A 23,321-nucleotide genomic window follows, 5' to 3' on the forward strand; every position below is an offset into this window, starting at 1 on the left:
GACATGCATACACACACATGCACACAGATAGACAATAAACATCAGTACCAATGTATATGCATATGAAAATCACCATAATGCATAGAATGAGCCTCAGAAGCAATACCTGTTGATAAGATACCTTGTGCCCTACTATCACCAGGTGTGCTAGAATATTGCCTTCCCCATGCATTATATCCGACGAAAGGAAATCTAATTTTGAACCAAACAGACCGAAAGAGTCAACCTACAAAGGACAGATTACGATTACCACACAAAACTGAAACAAGGAACAGAGACATAATTACCTTGGATCACTTGACAACTTGATTTAATACCAGATTGGGTTGTAAACAATAAAGGAGAACCCCCATCCACTCCATCAATACCATACTTAAGGGGAATACTGCTCTGACATTTAGCTCTATCAAGGATAAGAACAAGCAGCAAAAATCTCTTCAAAATTACATTCCCCAAATTTTCATAGTAACCAGGTCTGTATAGACCTTCAACCATCTTGTTATATGCATAAGCTTTTGCTAGACCCGCATGCGAGAAGAACTGCTTCTCAATAACCATTTTCAAGAACGTGATTTCTTGGTCAGAGTTAACATTTACATTGGACAACAAAGAATCACCACCAAATATAATATATAATCCGATCCGAAGCCAAATTGGGTTATAACTCATTAGTGTTCTAGTTGCCTTCTCCTTCAATCCAAAATCTGTTACTAAAGGGCAATGTGCCTTCATTTTTAACCTCCCTTCATCAATAGTCTGCGAAATAAAACATGCCAAAATTATTCAAACACCCCAACAGAAATTTTTACATTTGGAGCACCAAAATTCTTACAATCACAATATGTAACAATCAATATTAAAAATTTCAAAGTCAAGGATTAATGGATTATATAAAGCAATCAAAGCCTATATATCTCACCACGAATTCAAATTCTCTAAATATGCTAGAAAATCTGTAATTTAGGGCAATAATAGCGTAACTATCATGAATGGCTAGCAGCATACAGAAAATACAAATTTCTACAATACAAAAACCTTCACTCACATAACTATGCTTAAATAAAAATATAATTTCCAAAATTGATAAAACTAAACCAGTGAGTCAATGTCTAATTCTCTTTTCTTCTCTAAAGTTTCTCAAAAACCAAATAGAGTAATAAAAAAACCACAAGTATGATAAATTACCAATTGTCTCAAAAGTATAAGACTATAAACTAGTATGAAATGGTGAATTTAATCATTTAACCAACGTGTGGCCCATACTCCCTCTTAGTAAGTGGGACCCAACAAATGAAATTTTTATTTTTTCAATGAGAGCTAGAGTAGAGATAAGATTCCAATTTAGGACCAACTTCTCTAATACCATAATAAATTTTGATTGTTCCAAAAACTTAAGCTTATTAAAAAAATGATGAATTCAATCATTTAACCAATATACTAACAAAATAAAAATTCATTTCACTCTGCCACACAAATTTTACAAGAACCTTCTATGTTTTATCAACAACCAAACAGAGTAATAACAAAACCAATAATAGAAATTCCATTTCACACACACACATTACAAAAACTTTAGTCACATAACTACGCTTAAATGTTAAATTACCAATTGTCCCAAAATCTTAAGCTATTGGGATATAGAGAATTTAACCACATACTTCTAATACTTCCCCTCATAAGTGGGCCGAAACTACATTTTAATAGGTGAGACCCAACACGTGGGAATTTAAATAGGAGTAGAGTGGAGAAGACAGGGATCGAACTCAGAACCTACCGCTCTAATACCATGTTAAATTACCAATTGTCCCAAAAGCTTAAATTATTGGAATATGGTAAATTTAACCATTTAACCACATATTTCTAACACTTAACAAAACTATTTTTTTCCAAAATTGATGAAACCTTAACCACACGTGAATCAAAGTCTTATTCTATTTCTTCCCTAAATTTTCTCAGTAACCAAATACAGCAATAACAAAGCGACATAGAAATTCATCTGTGCTTAAAAAATCTAATTTTTCAAAAGTTACAAAACTAAACCACGCACGTCAAAGTCTAATTCTCATTTCTTCTCTAAAATTTCCTCAGCAACCAAACACAGTAATTACAAAACCACAAATAGAAATTCAGTTCACACACACACATTACTGACACACTAATTTTGCAAAATACGAAACTAAACCACGCACGTCAAAGTCTAATTCCGAATTTTCTCAGCAACCAAACAGACTAACAAGAAAAAAAAAAAAGAGAGAGCAAACCTTAGTAACATGAGTCATGGCTTTGAAAATGTCCTTGCAACATCCCAAGCTCAAATAAGACCTCATCCGCTCCTTCAAATCGTCAAAACTGCACACATCTTTCAGAGACGACCGAAGACTCGCGAACATCGAGCTCGGAAACTCCGCCGCGTCATCCACCTCCTTCCGCCACAGCAAGTCCCTCCGCCTCTTCGGCCTCTGCCACGTGGCAGCCGCGTCAACGCCAATCCCAACTCCACTACCACTGTCCCTCTTCCCCTTCCCCGAAACCACTTCTTCCGCATCGCCGTTGCCACAGCCGCACGACCGAGGGTTCTCGAAGAGAAAGTTGAGCCAAACGGAGAGGGACTTGGCTAGGGATTTGAGCGAGTTTTGCTTCTGGATTTGCGCTTTTCGTGACGACTTGGACTGCTCGAGCTCGAAGGCTTTGAGCCTCCGGGCGGTGGATTTGGGGCGGCGGGTTGAAGGCGGAGCGAGAGAAGGGCGGGGGCGGCGGAACGACGAAGGAGGACATGGAGTTTGTTTGGAGGCAGTGAAGAATTGATGGCATGATGGGGAGTGAAAATTGGGGACTTGGGAGGGGCGTTTTGGGGTTTTGTAATTTGAGATATCTTTGAGAAGTGAAGAAGATGAAGATGAAAATGAGAGATGCGGTGACGGAGAGAGTAACGGTGGTTCTTCATCGCCGTCCATTTTCTTGGCAAAAGAGTTTTGGGAATGGTTTTTCTTTGTCTGTGTCTGTGTGTGTGTCTGAATATTTTGTGAAGTTTTTGAACTCCTAACGGTAGAGAAGGAGAGATTTTATTATGATGAAGTTTTTTTTTTTTGAGTTTTGAATTTGAAATGTGGGTCACGTGCGCGGGGGTTGTGAAATTACGGAAACAGTCTTTTGTTATTATGAGGCTTTTTTTTTTTTTTAATTTTTTTTTTTTTATCTTTATGGGCTTTTCGGTTTGAATTACCTGAGAGAGCGCGCGGTGGGGACAATTTTTTAAAAGTACTATATTGATACGATGCCGTTTGCACCACCACTAAAATCCACATATCATAAATTCATAATCTAACCTTCTTCTTTCTTTCTTTCTTTTTCTTTTTTTTTTTTTTTTTTTAAGAGAGAATTTCAACATAACGTTTTGAATAAAGAAAATTGAAGGATTATAGAGGGAAAAATGGGTATTTATCTTTAATTTACAAACTATAGAAAAATGTTCTTGTTTTGAAACTATTTAATAAAATTTCATGTTTTTTAAACTTGATTTTAACAAAATCAAGTTACAGGTAGAACTTGACATTGCTAATTTAGAATTACACCTGTAACTTGAGTTCTATGCATATTTTTCCACTTAATTTTTTTTTGAAAAGTTAAGTGTAATGTTGAGTTCCACTTAAAAATATACATAGAACTCGATTTTGAAGATATCAAGTTTCAAAAATAGGGCATTTTGCTAAATAGTTTCAAACCAGAGACATTTTGCTGCATAGTTTATAAATTAGGGGCAAATGCCCATTTTCCCTCTATTATATATAGATAAGGAGTAAGAAGGTATAATTGTAAACAAGTACATTGCCAGACTTCAAAAACACCTAGAATGGTTAGAATTGCAAAGTGCCACACATGAGGTTATTGCTTTGATGAGGGAAACTAGGGTGGAACTAAATTGTTGGAGAGCTAAGGTAGAAGCTATGTGGCATTAGAGGTCTAGAATAAATTGGATTCCAGAGAGAGGTGGAGAATGTAGTGCTAAGTTATTACTTTGATTTGTTCAAGTCAGTTAACCCCACATTTTTTATTGAGTTGTTGTCTACTGTTCAGCTGAAAGTGACCACAACAATGAATCAAATGCTTACAAGAGATTTTTAGGAGATTGAGGTATGTAAAGCACTTAAATAGATGTATCATCTAAAAGCTCCAGGTCTAGATGGCATGCCACCATTATTTTTCCAGCATTTTTGGCCTATTGTTGAGGGATTTTCACTAAAATAGCTTTGGATTTCCTAAATTTTGGTATTTTTCCACCAAAGTTTAATGACATGAAAATTGTTTTGGTTCCTAAAATTAAAGACCCTATGCATGTAACTGATTATCGTCCTATAAGCCTTTGTAATGTTGTTTATAAGCTAGCATCCAAAACTCTTACAAATAGATTTAAAAAGATTTTGCCATCAATTATTGAGGAATCTCATAGTGCTTTTGTGCATGGTAGGTTAATCACTGATAATGTGTTAGTGGTTTTTGAGACTATGCATCACTTTAGTAAAAAAAGGGTGGTAAGGTTGGAGAGGCGGCTTTGAAGTTAGACATAAGTAAGACTTATGATAGGGTGAAATGAGTTTGTCTAGATAAAATTATGGAGAAGTTGAGTTTTAATTCTAGATGGCAAAGTCTTATAATGAAGTGTATTTCCTCTGTTAAATATTATGTTCGTATTGATGAGATACCTCATGGATGTATTACCCTATCTAGGGGTTTACGCCAAGGGGACCTTTTATCCCCTTACTTAGTTTTAATATTAGCAGAGGGTCTATCTACTTTAATTTAAATAGTTTATGCAATGTGGAGTCATGGATGGTGTTGCTATTTGTCGTGGAGGTCCTAGTATTTCTCACTTAATTTTTTGTAGATGATAGCCTTATCTTTTGCAAGGTTAGTTTGAAAGAATGTAACTCGTTGTAACTTGTTTTTAGAGTGTATGGAGAGACTTTGGGTCGGCAATTGAATCAGGCTAAAACTTTGCTCTTTTTAAGTTAAAATACAAAGGGTGACATCAAAAAGGAGATTAAGAGGAGGTTTGGTGCTTAGATTATTCGTCAACATGAGAAATATCTAGGTCTTCCTTCTTTGGTTGTTAAAAATAAAAGACATACTTTTAATGATATTAAAGAAAAATTGGCAAAGAAATTGGCGGGTTAGAAAGAGAAATTACTTTCAAAGGCTAGTAAAGAGGTTTTGATTAAGGCAGTTACTCAGGCTATTCCAATGTATTCTATGAGTTGTTTTAAAATTCTTGATTCCCTTTGTGATGAATTGTCCAATATGATAAGGAATTTTTGATGGGGACAAAAACAAGATGAAAAAAAAAATGGCTTAGTTGAGTTGGGATAAAATACATGTACCAAAAACATGTGGGGGAATGGGTTTTAAACAATTGAAACCATTTAACTTGGCCATTTTAGCTAAGCAAGGTTGGCGGCTTCAAGTAGGATAGAACTCCCTCATTTATCATGTCTTCAAGGCTAAGTGCTTTCTTGATTGTGATTTTGTGCATGTCTCTTTTGGGGAAGAAATCATCGTATGTTTGGAGAAGTATTATGGCCACTCAGGAAATTATTAAGAAAGGACTCTGTTGGCATGTGGGGAATGGTAGGAATATTCAGGTTTAGGGGGATAATTGGGTTCCTAATTCTTCTACACACAAAGTTATCTCTCCCAAAGGTATGTTTTTGTTAGACTCTAAGGTTTGTGATTTTATTGATGTGGAGAAGAGGTGCTGGGATTCAGATCTTTTGAATCAAGCTTTTCTTCCCTTTGAGGTTGAGGAAATTGCCGAGATTCCTTTGAGTGTCAGATTACCTAAAGATAAGCAAGTTTGGGTGGAAACTTCAAATGGTTTTTTCACTGTCAAAAGTGCTTATAGGGTGGCTTTGGAGTGAGGCTAACAGGAAGATGGGCTCTTATTTTGATGGGAGTAACTTGCATCAGTTTTGGAAGAGATTGTGGTCAATCCAAATTACTCATAAGATTAGGCATTTTGCATGGTGAGCAACTGTGACATTTTGCCAACAAAAGAAAACCTGGTATGAAGGAAGGTATTGGTTGGTAGTAATGTGAGGAATGTGGTGGATCTTCTAAATCTTTATTCCATCTTTTCTGGGAATGTTCTAAGGCTTGAGAAACCTGGGGTTCTTCAAGTCTCTTCCCTCTATTGTCATTAGTCCCCTTTAGGAGCTTCTTTGATTTTTTATGGTATATTCTAATCGATGCTTAGTGGGGGATGGAGGATTCGGGTCTAGCAGTTACCATTGTTTGGGCATTATGGACAAATAGGAATGAAGTGCATCATGGGAAATTATGGAAGGCAGGTCCAATGTTGTTTAGTTAGTGTAAGCATTATTTGGATGAGTATTGGGATGTGTCTTGTTCTCCTCTAAAAGCATCTCCCCATATGGAAATGAATTGGTCTCCTCCAACGTATCCTCTATACAAGACTAATGTGGATGGTGTTGTTTTCTCAACTCAAAAAGCTGCCAGTGTAGGTGTAATAGTTCGTGACCATGAGGGGAGGTTCATTGTTGGTTTAAGTAAGAAGATCCATGATCCTTTGGGAGCTATTGTAGCTGAAGCTAAGGCATTTGAAGTTGGCATTATTTTTGCAAAGGAAGTGGGTATTAAAGAATCTATGTTGGAAGGTGATTCCATCATCATTGTACAAGCTTTGAAGGAATGTTCACATGCTCCATTGTCTGTAGTACCTTTGATTTATGGGATGTTAGCTAAATTTCATGAGTTTCAAAATGTTGCTTTCTCTCATTTTTGACGACAAGGCAATAAGCTTGCTCATTTGTTAGCAAAACACGCTTTAGGCATGGTTGATTTTTCTGCTTGGATTGAAGAGTGTCCTTATTTCTTAGAACAAGCTATTATCCATGATGTTATTGTATCTTAATTTCATGAATAAAGTTTTATTCTTCTCATCAAAAAAAAAAAAAAAAAACACTCATGCTACCATGTTACTTTGATTTAATAAGTTTAAATTTAACATAGCACTATGTTCCTTTTCCTAATATATACATCAAGGGCATAGGAAAAATGTTAGAGCATAGTTTTAGCATTTATATATTACTAAAAACTGAAGTGTAGTGTTTAATATTACTGTGCTCACGTTGAGCCACGTCAGCGTCTATGTCATTTCTATTTTTTTTTTTTTTGTACTACAATTTTAAAATAGTTTTTTAAATTTTAGAATAATAAGGAATCTATAAATTTCAGAATAATAATAAATCTATATAATAAATCTTAGCCCTATCTCCATCATAAAGCCCATTTCTTATCTATTTAATTCCATCCTAAAGCCCAAATCCAAAGCCTGTGGATGTGTAAATCATGGCAATTTGCAAAATGACATCACAAATTCCATGTGTTAGAGCATTCTTATCAGGTGTGCCAAATGTGCCAAATGCCAAATATTTGGCACATTTGACACACCAAACACAAAAACAAGCCCTCATCAGTCGTTCCAAATATCAAAAAATTTGACACATATCTACAGTACCGTTTCAAATATGAGACGGTAAGAGCATTCTCATAAGCTCTCTCATAAAAAATGCCATTTTGACACACCAAAAACCTATTTTATCATTTTAGCACATCATTTTACAACATACCATTTATCAGATGTTCTATACTATAATTCTATATATTAAAATAATATTTGTTACACATTAAAATAATATTTACTACACATTAAAATAATATATTAAAATAATAGAGACATCTGATAGGAGGAGAGAGAAAAAACAAATTAAATAAGCCAAATAGTGTTTTGGCATGGCTGTTCGTACCGTCTCATATTTGAGACGGTACTGTAGTTATGTCTCAAATTTTTTGAGATTTGGAAGAGTTGATGAGGGATAGTTTTTGGTGTTTGGTGTGCCAAATGCCAAATATTTGGCATTTGGCAAACCTAATGGGAGTGCTCTAAGGACAACAATGCCAAACACTGTTTGGCTTATTTAATTCGTTTTTTCTCTCTCCTCCATCATTTGTCTCTCTCCGTCTGCAACCCGTCTCTCCGTCTGTAACCCATCTCTCTCTCTCTCTCTCTCTCTCGCCATGCCGTCTTGCCACGCCAATCTCACCACGTCGATCTCACCACGCCAAGAGATAGAGACCACCCAGGCTCGCCACTAATCACTGACCCACTTTACGACGAAGAGGAACTCCAGTGTGAAGGACACGATGGCCGAAAGTGAAAACTTCCATTAGCGACGACGACGGAGACGGTTGTCCTAATTTGATTGCTGCTCTTGAAAGGTAACAAACACTGAAGGAGGAGAGAAAAAAAAAATGGGTTTATGCCGATTCAATTTATGATTTTAGTGTAAATTGTAATTAATTTTATAATTGATTTGGTGGGTTTGGGATGTGGTTTGTTTAATTTGGTGGATATGGGTTTGTGCCGGTGGTGGATGTGGATTTGTGTTGGTGGTGGGTTTGGGTTTGTGCCGATCTCTTTGGTTGTATTTTTTTTTTTTTTTTTTTTTTTTTTGAGGCGGCGTTGGCGGATGTGGTTTGTGCCAATGATGGGTTTGGGTTTGTGCTGATCTCTCTGGTTGTGGTTTTTTTTTTTTTTTTTTTTTGAGGTGGCGTTGGTGGATATGGGTTTGTGCCGGTGGTGGCCGTTGGTGATGATGATGATGATAGTGATAGGTAAAGGGACAGGGAGGAGGTAATATATTATTTTAATGTGTAGTAAATATTATTTTAATGTATAGAATTGAAATATAGAACATCTGATAAATGATATGTTGTAAAATGATGTGCTAAAATGATAAAGTGAGTTTTTGGTATGTCAAAATGACATTTTTTTTTAGAGAGCTGATGAGAATGCTCTTATGCTTGCAAAAAGGAAGGCAGTGACTTGCGCGGCTTCTTCAGTCTCTCCAAAGGCATGACTCACCAAGTCTTGCTACCTCAAGCTAATGGGAAGAAGTGCTTTTCATCACAATGATGGCTTATTACTGTAGGAACAGACCTCAGCCTTAATCTTTTGCATCCTTTTACACAGCTTCAAAAAGAGCTTCCACATATGAGCAATCTTTTTCATGAATACCTTTGTGAACCTAATGGTTTCTCATTTGATAATTTTTCCTCCAAGTTTGCGTTATCTGCAAGCCCATCTCAAATATTAGACTATGTTGTCATGGCTATGTATGGGTGTCGCCATTATTTGGCCTTTTGCCGACCGGGAGATAAGTCGTGGATCAAAATTAGACCAATTTTTGGTGCTTCTTTATTTGATTTTGTTTACTATAACAACAAATTTTATTGCGTTGACTCTTGGGGAAGAGTTTTCACCTGCGACATTGGAGGCCCAAATCCTACTTTAGCAATTAGCATGTCATCATGTGACAACGCTACCTAAGGAATTGGTTGAGGCATGTGGTTTTTGTCTCGAGCAGTTATACCTGGTGGAATCATCAAGCTCCTTGTTGCTAGTTTCACAACAAGGAGTATGTGTATGGCCTGCGAGGGAAGGGATTGACAAATGGAGTTGGACTTACGATAATCTATTTCCAAAGGACTCAAATTCAAAGAAACCTAGAATTGACAATTGGACTTAATTACGGGACTATGGGGTTCAAAGTCTTTGAGGTGGATTTAGGGGGTGGCAAGTGGAAGGAATTGAAGAGCTTGGGCAATAGAGCCCTCTTCTTGGGAAATAATTCTTCCATATCTGTTGAGGCATCTGATTTCTCTGGATGTAGAGCTAATTGCATTTACTTTATTGGTAGTTATCCTGATACATATTGGTCAATTCCTGGTGGTGGAGGCAGGGATATGGGCATCTACAACAAGCTAGATGGAAGCATTGAACCACACTACTACCGAGAATCTCTTTCTCGCATTACACCACCTATGTAGGTAGTGCCTAGTTTCTAAATGATCATTTGCTATAAAGAATGTAATATTAGAGTTTGAACTTTTATCTATTTTGTTGGCTCATTCATTTTTTTATTAAGGATTTTGTTAATGTGTGCCCTAAGAGCACACAATAACTAACCATTTTTGGAATAAAATTTCTCGGGAACTGAAAAAGTATTACCAGCTTTTTCAATTTCTGAGAAAATGTTTCCAAAAGTAAATGTCTTATTAACCGAACCCGTTTTAGCATTGCTATAACATATTGCTTGACATATAAAAGCATGCATGTTCGGATGAGGCATTAGTGAAATGATTCTTGGTTTTCTCCTTGGTGGTAGCACCTTAGACAAAGTGATGCATGCAATAACAACCAAGCCTTAGTCCTTAAACTTTAAAATTGACTATGAATCCTCATTAGACTTATCATAATAGACTGTAGATTCTTTTATGCCAGTTCTGCCAATGAAAATTGGCCCACTCTTTTAGATTCATGAGAGTGAGAGACTGTACAACAAAAGACACAACAACCTCTTACACACAACCAACCAAACTCACAAAAGTAAATTTATTGTAACACATCTGACAAGCTAATCTCCTCTGCAAGCTCTTGCTTCATTCTGCTGGAAGTATGAATGCTGCAAAGCACCACGGGCGCTGATCCTACGCACCTGTAAGGTACATTAAAATGAGTTTCACTATATAATGTGCAAGCACAAGAGAAAAATCGAAGGAAAAAAAAGAGAGAGTGCATTATAGATTGAAATACCGGATCCCAATGTAAAAGAAGCCGTGCCAAACGTAATGCCTCAACATCCAGAAAGCTACAAATATGTAAAATGCATGTTGTAATATAAATGACGTGCTTTTATAGGACATATATGTATTAAATTGTTTAGCAATTTATAATTTTACCCCAGTTGGAATGGATCCCTAGCAATGATTTGGTCTGCAAAATCCTGCTTTGAACAGTGATCAGAAAATTCTCCTACGCACAACTCCAATAAAGCTAAATTCCTATAAGGAAAAACAAACAACAAAACAACAAAACCATAAAATCAAAATACTAATAATTCCGATATGCCACGGTATGAATAATTTGAAGTCAACAAAATTAGAATTGTATCCCAACCTATAGATATCAGGTGTCAAGTTATCAATATTTGAGATAGTGAAAATTTCATTGGTTCCCAAAATCATCTCTAAGAAAATAACCCCGATCGACCACATATCATAAATGGAAAAAACAAGGGAAAATAAAATCAGAGAATATAGACAAACACCTCAGATTTTAAATTCTAAGAGTATATTTGACATACCTTGCTTGTGCTTTGGCCATCCAACCATATCCAGTTTCTGGAGGCATGTAATCCCTACATTGTGGAGCCCTAAAAATTTAAAAACAAAAGCATGGTTAGTTCTATTCTAGCACATTACTAAGCAACAGACCAACAACCATTCATTTACCAATTACCAAGGTCCATATATATAACTGTATTGTGTAGGCATTTGTGGCACTCCCCATGTCAATTAGTCTCCTGTTATGCAAAAAAATCAGAGTTGATATATTTCACAAAATAGTTAAATGAAAAAAAAATAGAAGATAAAAAATTTTGGAACTTACAACTTAAAATCATGTATTTGCTTAATTTCCTCAACACTAGCCGCACACCTACGCTTTTGGGTTGGTATACATATTACAATATTTCCTGAAATAAAAAAAAATAATAATAATTGCACAATAAAAAAGCTCACCATTTTGACAAAAAGTTCATTGTTTTGGGACCATAATCGCAAGTAACACCCAAATCCACTAAATCAAGACCCAAAATATTGCTCACAAAACAAGTAACATTTGATAACATACTTGTTTTTTAATCTGCTAACTTATATAAGTAACAGTCAAAGTTAACCAAAGCCTTGATTTGAGGATGTCATAAGGTTTTAGAATCATAACATATGAAAAACTTTCCTAGTGTAACATTTTGACATATACTTATATTTATTGGACTAAACATTAGCAAGACAAAGCCATAGTAGATAAGCACATCATAGATATAAGAAGATTTTGAAATTTAAAACAACTAGATGCTAGCACTTCAAATTGAGAGAGAAGACTTACCGGGCTTTAAATCCCTATGAACAATATCATGATCATGGAGAATAGCAATTGCTGAGATCTGAATGAAGAGAATACTACACAAAATTATTATTGTCATTCTCTAAAACTCGTGCTTACAATATAAATTAACTTAAAGCTTCACTTAAGCTTACCAGCTGAAACATAATGCCTTTAATGGCATTCTCACCCTCCTGTGGGTGGTTTTTAACCAGTTCCACCAAAGCCTATTTTGGCCTCCGTACAATAGGTGTTCGAGGGAGATGCCCTCAAAATGATAGACTAAATGGAACAGTAAATCATCTCCATTATTCCTTTGAAAAGCTTTAACAAACTTGGGCGTTATGTCTAGCCCTGCCTCCGTAAGGTTCTCTCCAAAATGTGCCTCCCTTAAGGCACTTACATTTGCATCTGAGCCTCTGAACGTCTGCGTGTATATAAAGCATCCACAACAACTCAAACACAAGGCAGAAAGCGAAAGGGAAAGCAGCATTCTAGAGATTCATAACCAAAGAGAAGAGAGAATTTTCCTAATGACTAATGAGCATTTCACATTTTCTTTTCAACCCAGTACCAAAGCAGGGAAGCAGAACCAAAAAAACAAAGGGAGAGAAACTAAGAAGCATGGACAAAGACACGAGTGTGGGAATAGACACAAGTACGACACAGTGACATAAACAATTTATGTAAATTTATAACATAAAACGACCAACAGGCATAACATGGATACAAAACAAGTACGGCACCCTAAATTAAATTTCCGTGCCTCTTAGCAACAAGAAAGAACAAGTAGACAAAAGGCTATATATGAGTCACGAGTGTGTAAAATAAACATTGTTCATAACAAATTACTATGCTTTTTTTATTCTCTGTAAATTCCCAAACCCAATATCATGACCTCATGAATTGTTCACAGTGCACACATTATTTTTTATTTTTTTTATTTGATAAAACAGAGCACACATTAATTAAGACACACATAAAGCAACAGAATTAATATATCAGCCTACACGCACAGTGCACACATACAATAGTATAATAATAATAATAATAATAATAATACACTTATGATCTTCACAATGAACTCCAATTTATTGGAATTGAACTTGGAGGCAAGCCGGGCCGTTCCAAAGCTTCCTTCACCAATCATCTTGGTCAAATTATACCTGCAATGCAAAGTGAAACATAGGTTAGTACCCCATATCTACTAAATGAACATTTGATATATATGAGTTCTTTTTATTTTTTTTATAGAGAACAAACCTGTCATCAAGCTCAGCAGGCATAGTCGGAGGAGGTGGAGAAGGCCTAGCAGGGCAAGTTTGAGTAGACGGAGGGAGAGGCCTAGTCAAGCAAGCTAGAGAAGACTAAGGCCTAGTTGTCGGAGTAGGCAGAGGTGGAGGCCTAGTCGAGCAAGTTGGAGGAGGCAGAGACTGAGCACAGAAAGCGCCATTAGTAAGCACAAAAAATAGCAAGCATATTAAGGACAACGACGTTGCAGCTGCCGATAACATGTGAAGCACAGACGCGGCACCAGAGGAGTTGCACCTGCGTCCAACGCGGTGACACGTGAGGGACGCCGCTACCCACGCGTCTAGCCGCATCGGGTCGCGTCATGCCATGTGGTTTTTTTTTTTTTTTAGCCAATATCGTGCCGACGCGGCTCCGACGAGGGCCGATTCGCGCTAAATCGAGCCGATGCGGCTCCAATGCAGGCCGACTTGGGCTGTATCGGCCGAAACCACTAAAACGACCGATTCAAGCTGAAATTCAAAAAAAAAAAAAAAAAAAGGTGCGAAACGCACTGTTTGAATTTAACACAAACACCAAACTTCAGCTCACTTCACACAAACACCAAACTTCAGCTCTCTGCCTCTCTCTCACTCCGTCACTGACTCACTCGTCTCTTATTCTCTCTGTGCTCTCTGCCTCTGTCTTTGCTCGCTGTGAGACACTTAGCCACTTGGCACTCAGTCACTTGACTCACTTCAGTTCATTCTTTCTTCAACTCTCTCTCACGCATTCTTAACTCAGGTATTGATATAAAGCTTTCAATCTTAGTTTGATCTTTGATTTGTGATTTGTGATTTGTGAATCTTAGTTTTCAATCTTAGTTTTATTTAGTTAATAGTTATTACTTATTATCTATTATTACTCTTAAATTTGGTATATGTTTGTATAATGTGAAAAAGTATGCTTAGCAATATATTAAAAATATAAATAAAAATATTTTTAATAATTTTTTAATCGCCGAGTCTCGCCGCACCCACACCCACATTTTTCAAAAATTGTTGAGTCCTGCACCCGCACCTGAATCCCAAAACGCACTAGTGCTTCATGGCTGATAACCAGACCATTAGTACTGACTATTTGGAGAAAATATGAAAGAAAGTTGAGAGAGAGAGAGAGAGAATATGAGAGAGTGTGAGGAAATGAAATATGATCGAGCTTCGAGCCTGAGTGAATGAAGAGAGAGAGAGAGAGAATGATGAGCTGTGCATAACGGCCGGTGCAATGTCATTTCCACATTTTTTGGAAATTGTTCGATGGCTCTCTGCCCTGGCAGTGGTAGTACACTACGTACATGAAAATTTTTGGCTTCTTGGTTCAACCCCCGTTATATATCTCTGTGGCTGATTAACTACAATATTAGTGGATTTTAGTTAGCTCAACTAGTAAAGTTTCTGTTGGTTGAATAAGAAATTTGAGTTTTAATTCTTACTTACACAAAAAATCGATTGATATCTTGGTTTGATAATAAAAAACTATCATCATGAGCGGACGCTACATATTAAAACTCTCTTTAAAAATTAATAAATAAAAAAAACTACGATATTAAGATTTTATTTATTTAGTTGAAGCTGACATAGATGATGTTTACATGCTATTGATCATGGGCATTATTATGTTAATATGTCAGTTGAAAATCAATTCTTTAGAACGTATATATCAGTTGAACCATACTTATTATTATTATAAAAAATAATAATCATCTACGGCAACCTCATAGCTGAGAGATATATGTATTTACTGGGCTCATGGGAAGACCTTAGCCCATAGCTCTATCTATGAGCAATGCCTATTTTTGGTTTAGCGGGCTGGGCTCCAATGATCAAAAAAATTTGAATTCAACCATTGGTTTTTTTTTTTTTTTTTTTAAAGATAATAATCAAATAATTCAAAAAAATTTTACCAACGTTATTTTCTTAAAAAAAAAAAGTTACTAGGCCATTAAAAAAAAAAATTTACTTACCATAAATTAACATAATCACTTTAAGCATCCTTTCTTTATTAACCATAAATATTTTAATTAATATGCTTGATTTATTTCTTCATAATATTTATTTTAACATGGGAGGGAGATTGGGATGAGCAAAGTAAGAGAAAGGTTAAAGGAGAAATACTTTCTTTCAAATATGATTTATGCACCAAATCAACACAAATAAAAACAGATTTATAATCTTATAAAACTATTGGCAGTTCACCAAATCAAAAGAGTAAATAACAAAACCATATAATATATATTTTAAATATATATTAAATATAAGTGGGTTAGGCAACCTTTTGAATCTACTAACTTGCACCAAACTTAACCCATTGTTAAAAAAAAAAATTCGCAACCCAACCCAATGCATCAACTCCTAAAAATTGACCCAACCTAGTAGGTTGGGTTGGATGGGGTTGGTTTTTGTGGATCAGTGGATTTATTGCACACCCCTAATCATTCCTTATATATCCTCGCTTAATGGCATATCTTTTCCTTGGAAATTGGTGTAGCGTTTGAAGGTTCCCTCTAGGGTTGCCCTCTTTTCTTGTACTATTGCTTTAGGGAAGATGTTATCTACTGACAATTTTTAGAAGAGAGGTATTATTCTTTTGGATTGGTGTTGCATGTGCACAAAATAAGGGGAGTTCGTGGATTTTCTTCTTCATTGCCATATAACTTTTGAGTGGTGGTCAATGACATTCTATTTATTTGGACTCCAATGGTTAGCCGAGAGAATTATTAATACATTTGCAGCTTGGTAGGTTTCTTTCGATTGGATAGAAACATAACCTTTGGGAAGGCAATGCCTCATTGCATTATGTAGCGTCTTTAGAAAAAAAGAAAATTCTAGAAGTTTTAAGGTTTGTGAACAAACTATCCTTGATTTTAAACTTTTTTTTTTCTTCATGCCTTGTTAGATTGGAGTGTTGCCTTTCATTCTCCTCGTTTTACTCTTTCGGATATGTTATTAAAAAAAAAATATATATATATATATATATATATATATATATTCTATTGGTAACATTCCTGAAGCACTCTCTAAAATAAGAGGAAAAAATTTATTAAAATAATCCACTAAACAAAATAGGCTATACAACCCAAATAATAAACTAAGCTAAACAAGCTCTAAGTTAAGCAAAATAACATGTAAAGGAATCCATAATCTATATATATATATATATATATATAAAACCGAAGCCTTTGCTGGCACCACAATTTTCCACGTCAGCATAAAAAATAAAAAATAAATAAAAATTATAACTCCTCAAAACCCTAGCAACCTTACCCCTCTCTCAAGTTAAGAAATATAAAGTCACGGTTTCTGCGAACTTTCTCTTTCTCCAGACGTAGGAAGCCCTAAAGCATTCAAGATCTACAAAACCCTAGCAACCTTACCCCTCTCTCAAGTTAAGAAATATAAAACCACCGTTTCTGCAAACTCTCTCTCTCCAGACGTAGGAAGCCCTAAAGCATTCAAGATTTACAATGCACGGTATAGATTTTAGCTTATAAAGTTCAGCTTTTGTAAGGTTAGTTTGTTTATATATTTAGTCCTTATGTTTAGGTTTAGGTTTTAAGAGATTTATATATTACTACTGTGTGGCTGAATTTCCCGTGACATCAGTTTTATGTTTTTTTTTTTTTTTTTTTTTTTTTATATAAGGTTAGTTTGTTTACATCAGTTTTTTATCTCAAAGATAAGGCTTTTGTAAGGTTAGTTTGTTTTATATATTTAGTCCTTATGTTTAGGTTTAGGTTTTAAGAGATTTATATATTACTACTATGTGCTGAATTTCCCGTGACATCAGTTTTATGTTTTTTTTTTTTTTTTTTTTTTTAATTTGTTTTATATAAGGTTAGTTTGTTTACATCAGTTCTTTATCTCAAAGATAAGGCTTTTATTTCTACCGCAAGAACTATTTAGGTGTATATCCCTTGCAAGCACACATGAACTTAAATTGTCTTTTAATATATGCATGCTTTATTATTTTCTAATAGTTTTCTTGTGCATCGCACGGGTTAGCGACTAGTTTAATGTATGATAAAGCCCCCAGCAGATCTCAAACAAACCACAGCAACTGACAAGTTATAGCCGCTCCTACTATTATCATATGGAATACCCCCTCTTTGCTGGCTTTAAGAAATGCAGTATGTACTATGCAATCAGCATCACTTGGTGTCATGAAATAACATGGAATTGGGGTCAACGTCCAATAGCTTTTATAACGTTTTTGATGTAATAGAGCACAAATATCAGGTTCATTTAGGGTTTTAAATATTTCATCAGATGCAAGCACCAAATGACTATTGACAGCACTTAAAGGTTTCCAATCAGTCACCTTAGGTGCCAAATTGCCATACCTGCCAATGATCCAGAGTAATAAAATTAGAAAGAAAAATTCAACCCTAGAAATAATTTTATCGACCAAAATTCATAATTTATTTGAAAATAAGATTTAGGATCCATATAAGAAAATCAAAAGCTATAAACATTCATTTCTTTTTCCTTTTTATAAGACAAAAACTCACCTTCCTACGAGTACACAAGCAGTTCCATCTTCAATTCTTTCACTGAGACTTCTTGAATGATACCTTCTTGCCAATTTAACAGACAGATCAATCCATACATCTGGTGTTTTCAAATGATGAGCAACAACACATCAACTTGGTACCCATAGTATGTTAAAACGGTCTCTCTAAAAAGAATAATTACATTAAGCCTATGCTCTGTTATCATTCTGAGATCCCAAGCTTAATTCAAAGAGAAACAAAACTAACCTAACAAATAGAGCCATCACACAGTGCTAACTACTTTTCAATCTTTTACAACTAACTGCATTAATCTAATCCACAATTAACATGTGTTTATTCTCTTCCAAACTTATGTGAACTCGTGCACTATTTAAGCATATGCCATTCTTTGTGGGCTACATACAATTAACTGCACTAATCTGTACTGTACATAAACACAAGGTGAGGTAAGGATGTTGTTTGATTTTGATCTGTTTTCCTTTTATGCAAAACATAACTGTTTGCTCTTCATTGTCTTCCTTTTCAACGCAAACATTCTGGTTGAAAAAACTAGGATTCCCTAGGAATTTAACATCTTAGCATAAATGGACTCTAACCATTTATGACCCTTAGAGAGAGAGAGAGAGAGAGAGAGAGAGAGAGAGAGAGAGATTCATATCTGACCTTCATCCTCCACATAGTGCCAATTACACAAAAAGGCCTTTGAGTTGCAACCATCGGCAACTAATATTTGCCCTTCTATCATAAGAACAACAGTGGCAACGCACCCAGGAACATGATTTTGTTTAGAAGCAACCTAAGAAAACATCACAAAGTAAAATTAGAAGACTAGCTCAAAAATTTACGAAACAAACAGGTATAAAAAAAATAAAAAAGGAAAAGGAGGGAAAAAAAAGTGTTGCTAGCAAAACTTACCTCGGACAAAGTTAAATCAATATCATGGATGGTCCTCGACAATGCTTCCTTCAAAATTTTTGCATTTATTGTTCCATCGACTCCTCTTGGTAACATTCACAAAGAACTGCAATCCAAAGCCCTATGAATTGCAACATTATCCTCCATGAAATTCTTAAAACTTGTTCCTCTCTAATGTGTATTCTCAAAATAGATAGGGTTCAAAGCTATGAAGCACAGGTGCGTTTCGGGACTCAGGTGCGGGTGCGGGACTCGGCAATTTTTGAAAAAGGTGGGTGCAGCTGCGGCTGCGGCGAGACTCGGCAATTAAAAAATTATTAAAAATATTTTTATTTATATTTTTAATATATTGCTAAGCATACTTTTTCACATTATATAAACATATACCAAATTTAAGAGCAATAGTAGATAATAACTAAAACATGATGTTCATAAATTAAATACAACCCACAAGATTGAAAGAGACCTGAACTTTGGTGTTTGGAGTGACTGAGTGGCTGTCTGGCTGAGTGTCTCACAACCACAGGGGAGACGAAGAGTAGAGACAGAGGCAGAGAGGCGAGAGCACATAAAGATTGAGAGACGAGTGACGGATTGAGAGAGAGTCAGAGAGCTTGGTGTTTGGATGAAGTGAGCTGAACTGCTGAAGTATGGTATGTTATTAAGCTCAAACGGTGCATTTTGCACCCTTTTTTTTTTTTTTTTTTTGAATTTCGCCTGAATCAACCGTTTCGGAATCGGCCGGTTTTGCCCGATAGGGTCAATACGGCCAGAGTTGGCTCGATTCAGCGCGAATTGGCCCAAGTCTAAGCCGCGTCAGCGCGAGTCGGCTGAAAAAAAAAAAAAAAAAAAAAAAAAAAAAAAAAAAAAAAAAAAAAAAAAAAAAAAACACTTGGCAGGACGCGGCCGGACGCGCGGGTAGCGGCATCCCTTGCGCATCGGACGCAGGTGTGGCTCCTCTGGTGCTGCGTCCGTGCTTTCCAGGTTCAAAGAATTCATGCAAAGTGCAGCAAGAGGATCATAACCCATCTGACATGCCCCCAAATAAAAGGTAATCAAAAGTTTAAAACCAAAAATCAGCTTGAACTTTTTCTTGTTCCCTTTCTGTACTCTTAAAAAAAAATCTTTGAGAAGCAAACAACTTTCGCATGCTAGATATTTACTCAAGTTTAATCAAGCTGATTTTGTTAATGCCTAACTTCCTTAAAGAGGTATAACAGAAGAGGGTTTTGGTGACACAATGCCTAACTTGTTAGAGAAAGAAGCATGCTTTGATTCAGTAAGCTTAAGTTTGGGATAGCAAGAAGGTTTTTTTTTTTTTTTTTTTTAATGTACATCATGGCCTTAGGAAGAATCTCAGAGCATACTATGACATATTGCTTGATGCATTGGGATATTAAGCATGCATGTTAGGATGAGGCACTAGTGATTGGCATTAAATGATTCAGGTTTTCTCCTAGGTGGTAGCACCTTAGTTATTGAATTTGCAAAACCTTTATGCTTTAATTATTTGACAGTTGCACGTGTCCCTACAACAACAACAATCAAGCTTTAGTTCCAAAACTTAGGGCTCAAGATATCCTCAACAAACTAATCAGGGTCGGCCACATGTATTCTTTTATGTGTGTTCTCCTTGCTTTAATCTTTTTTTTCACCTTTGTTAACTTGTTGAATCGAGTAGGAGAGATTATACCAGGGAACTGTCACTGAAAATTGGCCCAGACTTTTAGGTTCATTTAAGTGAGGGACTGCTAAGTGATTTTTAACTTTACAAAATTATCATGCTATGGTTGGCAGATAAGAGTTAAAGTAGACACCAAATAAGTAAAAACCATTTTTTATTTATAATATAGAATAGTAAAGTAAATAACTCAAACAAATCGCAGAAGACACAGCCACCTCACTATATAGAATAGTAAAGTAAATAACTCAAACAAATCGCAGAAGACGCAGCCACCTCACTCAAGCACACACGCATGCAAAAAGCTAATAAAATAGGGGTGCAAATTGCAGAGAGCAAATATCATCCCCTACAATATATAGATCCTTAATTTCATATCATGAACAGCAAGGAAAAGATACATGCAAAGACACATATATACCAGATATAACAGGAGCACAAACCACAAGCTAAAACAACACAAATACAGAAATTGTAGATACAGAGTGCATGTGCATAAACAAACACAAATGCACCCAATGGGTGTTGAACCTACGATCTCACCCTCCACCTTGAACTTACAAGAAGAGAAAATGCCATTTGAGCTAGAACTCATTGGCATAACAGGAGCAAATACTGGAGGGGGGCAGGGGCTGAGCTGGAGCATGTATTGCACTCAAAGATTTCACAAAGAATATCCTGGTCATTATACAGATTCTAAATTTAATAACATAAGCAAACACATCCATACATGAATATATAGCAAATAAAACAGGGTCATATATTGCGATTATTTCACAAGAATATAATTAAATTTCATACATGAGAAAATTAATATATATAAGATGCATAAGATAAAGGCACAGCAGCAATTTCAAAATGATTTTTGGGGAGTAAGTCCAATATAGATCTTTCCATTGAGCTCTTCTCCATTAAAATTAATAACCTACGGAAGAACGATTACCTTCTAATAAGTTGGTCTACTTTATTAACTTGGTTTAGCTCTGGAAATACCATATCATGGTCCTCCTTGTAAGATAACGGTCCCATCAATTTGTTAAATGCATACGTCTCATCACGAAGAAAGTATGTGTGAACTAAAAAATAATTTTTAAGAAGATTTGTAGCCCTCTTAGCGGAGTCCTCCACACCATTATGGTCAAATACTGCGACCATACCAACTTTAACATCTTCAATAGACCCATTTTCACCTGCAACATATCAAATATAATAATATTTTTGCCTTGTAAGAATTGGAAAAAATTCATAAATTAAAAATTGGCGCCAAACATTAACTCAATTTACAAATGTAGCATTCTAATAAGATTTCAAAGTAATGAGCATAGATGATCAAGGAAAGAACTCAGCCATCAGACAGGGTCTTGGATAAGTAGAAGTGATGTCCAGATGATTATAGTAATATTTTGGGTTTTAGTAGAAATTAGCGTCAAATCAAAACTATTAACTATGTTTAACGCTTTCTGATTATTTGAGTTGGTGTTTGTTATGCTCAACTTGGAATTTGAGCTAATAAATGTGTCAAGTCAAGCAAAATCCAAGCTTTAAAAGTGTCAAAATATTGTGAATCAAGCCATTCGATTCAAATTCTTTTTGTTTTTCAAGAACCATAAACTACTCATCAATTCGAAGCAAGCCAAATATTGAACTGAGAACCAAGCACGATTAGTTAAAAGTCATGATAATACCTAGAAATGGAATCTGCAAATCAAGATCACAAAAAAATCTTTCTTTGAAATGCTTCTCGCCATCTTCGAAATTGGTGAATCCTGCCAACAGACAGTTGACCGTGTGGTTTCGGTAGAAATTATTGGAAAGAACCCAGCTAGAACACTCTGGATTTTCAAGAACAGCAGGAGCACCACCCTTTTGATAATATGTGGCACATATTGTCCTTTCTCCATAAGAAAACGAGTTTCCAAACAGAAAGAGCCCAACACAACACCTAAAAACAGGGTCCTTAACCCTTCCATTGTCCACTTTTATTGCGATCAAACTTTGAACCTAACAAGTTTGTAAACATGTATTGACAGTTATTAAAACGGTTGAAGAAAAGCAAGTATACGCACATGTATTCAACTGACTATATATTTTATATTCGTAACTTTTGATGATTAAAAAGACAAATGCTAGAAACTTGACCTCATGGGCTTAAACTTTTATGTTATGTGGTGTTCCAGCAAAGCAAGCATGTTATGTTATATGAAAATGCAACCAAACACAACAATGAACAAACAAAATAGTATCCAGAAAGAAAAACAGAAGCAACACAACATACAGATATAGAGCGAAGCATAAAATTCGAAAAATTGAGAGTACCCAATGCTTAAAAGGTTAGAGCTTTTACTGATTTTGGAAGAGTTTGAGAGATAAAAGGAGAGATACGATGAAGAACCTGAGACTGAGAGTTTGAGTTGAGATTAAAAACAATCATCATCAGTTCGTATCATGACTTGGATAAAGATTGAAAGATATATCTACATATCTGAGCCATCACTGGGCCCGAACCCGCTGACCCAAAAAAAAAAAAAACTAGAGTGAAAGAAATTTCAAATTTCAGGCCTATACAGCCTTGGACTAAACCCAAAATTCTAAGAAAGAAATTACTAGGCCTGTTTTTACAAAGCTGGCAGTTGGTACGTAAAAAATTTAACTTTGTGGGTTTAAAAAATGTGACTCTTTTTCCCTAGTGTTTAGAACTTTGTGGGTTTTTGGCTTGTTTAGTACATGTGTTTAAATAATAGTTTTCAGTTTTTATGAAAATAAGTGTAGGTAAAGAAATATGTAAAAATACGTGTAATATTGTTTAAAAATTAAAAATATGTGTTTAAAATGATGTACCAAACAACCCATTTGTGTTTTGGGTTGTTTGGTTTGGTTAGATTTCAATTGGGTTTGCTTTAAACATG

General features: G+C 35.5%; 5 protein-coding genes and 1 long non-coding RNA gene across 6 annotated transcripts in view; 1 reads left to right on the plus strand and 5 right to left on the minus strand.

The window, feature by feature from the left end:
• The window catches only part of LOC115991101, a 5,640-nt gene extending 2,609 nt beyond the window's left edge, over positions 1-3,031 (minus strand). The window contains exons 1-3 of the mRNA XM_031114846.1: positions 2,262-3,031; positions 288-756; positions 49-192 (exon numbers count right to left, since the gene is read on the minus strand). Of these exons, the coding sequence (XP_030970706.1) occupies positions 49-192; positions 288-756; positions 2,262-2,954 (1,306 nt within the window). The 5' untranslated portion in view covers positions 2,955-3,031. The remainder of the gene's footprint in view (positions 1-48; positions 193-287; positions 757-2,261) is intronic.
• Positions 3,032-6,430: 3,399 nt separating this feature from the next.
• Positions 6,431-6,796, plus strand: LOC115991102. Its single transcript, XM_031114847.1, has one exon. It carries the CDS (start codon positions 6,431-6,433, stop codon positions 6,794-6,796), a length of 366 nt encoding a protein of 121 aa, XP_030970707.1.
• Positions 6,797-10,437: 3,641 nt separating this feature from the next.
• LOC115989656 (probable inactive protein kinase At3g63330) lies at positions 10,438-11,274 on the minus strand. The gene is made up of 4 exons (XM_031113459.1): positions 11,220-11,274; positions 10,816-10,917; positions 10,670-10,724; positions 10,438-10,571 (listed from the first exon to the last, which is right to left on the minus strand). The coding sequence occupies exons 1-4, from the start codon at positions 11,264-11,266 to the stop codon at positions 10,491-10,493; spliced, it is 285 nt and encodes a 94-aa protein (XP_030969319.1). The 5' UTR covers positions 11,267-11,274; the 3' UTR covers positions 10,438-10,490.
• A 99-nt stretch (positions 11,275-11,373) lies between these two features.
• On the minus strand, positions 11,374-12,268 carry LOC115989693. Its single transcript, XR_004092055.1, has 4 exons — positions 12,175-12,268; positions 12,023-12,080; positions 11,525-11,609; positions 11,374-11,438 (listed from the first exon to the last, which is right to left on the minus strand). It is a non-coding gene; the product is annotated as an uncharacterized LOC115989693 (long non-coding RNA).
• Positions 12,269-17,347: 5,079 nt separating this feature from the next.
• On the minus strand, positions 17,348-18,848 carry LOC115991103 (probable protein phosphatase 2C 51). The gene is made up of 4 exons (XM_031114848.1): positions 18,735-18,848; positions 18,483-18,615; positions 17,817-17,916; positions 17,348-17,648 (listed from the first exon to the last, which is right to left on the minus strand). The coding sequence occupies exons 1-4, from the start codon at positions 18,828-18,830 to the stop codon at positions 17,348-17,350; spliced, it is 630 nt and encodes a 209-aa protein (XP_030970708.1). The 5' UTR covers positions 18,831-18,848.
• A 2,151-nt stretch (positions 18,849-20,999) lies between these two features.
• LOC115991104 (probable protein phosphatase 2C 51) lies at positions 21,000-22,849 on the minus strand. The gene is made up of 4 exons (XM_031114849.1): positions 22,808-22,849; positions 22,101-22,416; positions 21,359-21,605; positions 21,000-21,093 (listed from the first exon to the last, which is right to left on the minus strand). Exons 1-4 carry the CDS (start codon positions 22,847-22,849, stop codon positions 21,000-21,002), a joined length of 699 nt encoding a protein of 232 aa, XP_030970709.1.
• Between the last annotated feature and the right edge of the window lie 472 nt (positions 22,850-23,321).

This window comes from Quercus lobata, chromosome 5, assembly GCF_001633185.2.
Source record: "Quercus lobata isolate SW786 chromosome 5, ValleyOak3.0 Primary Assembly, whole genome shotgun sequence".
Lineage (NCBI taxonomy): Eukaryota > Viridiplantae > Streptophyta > Magnoliopsida > Fagales > Fagaceae > Quercus > Quercus lobata.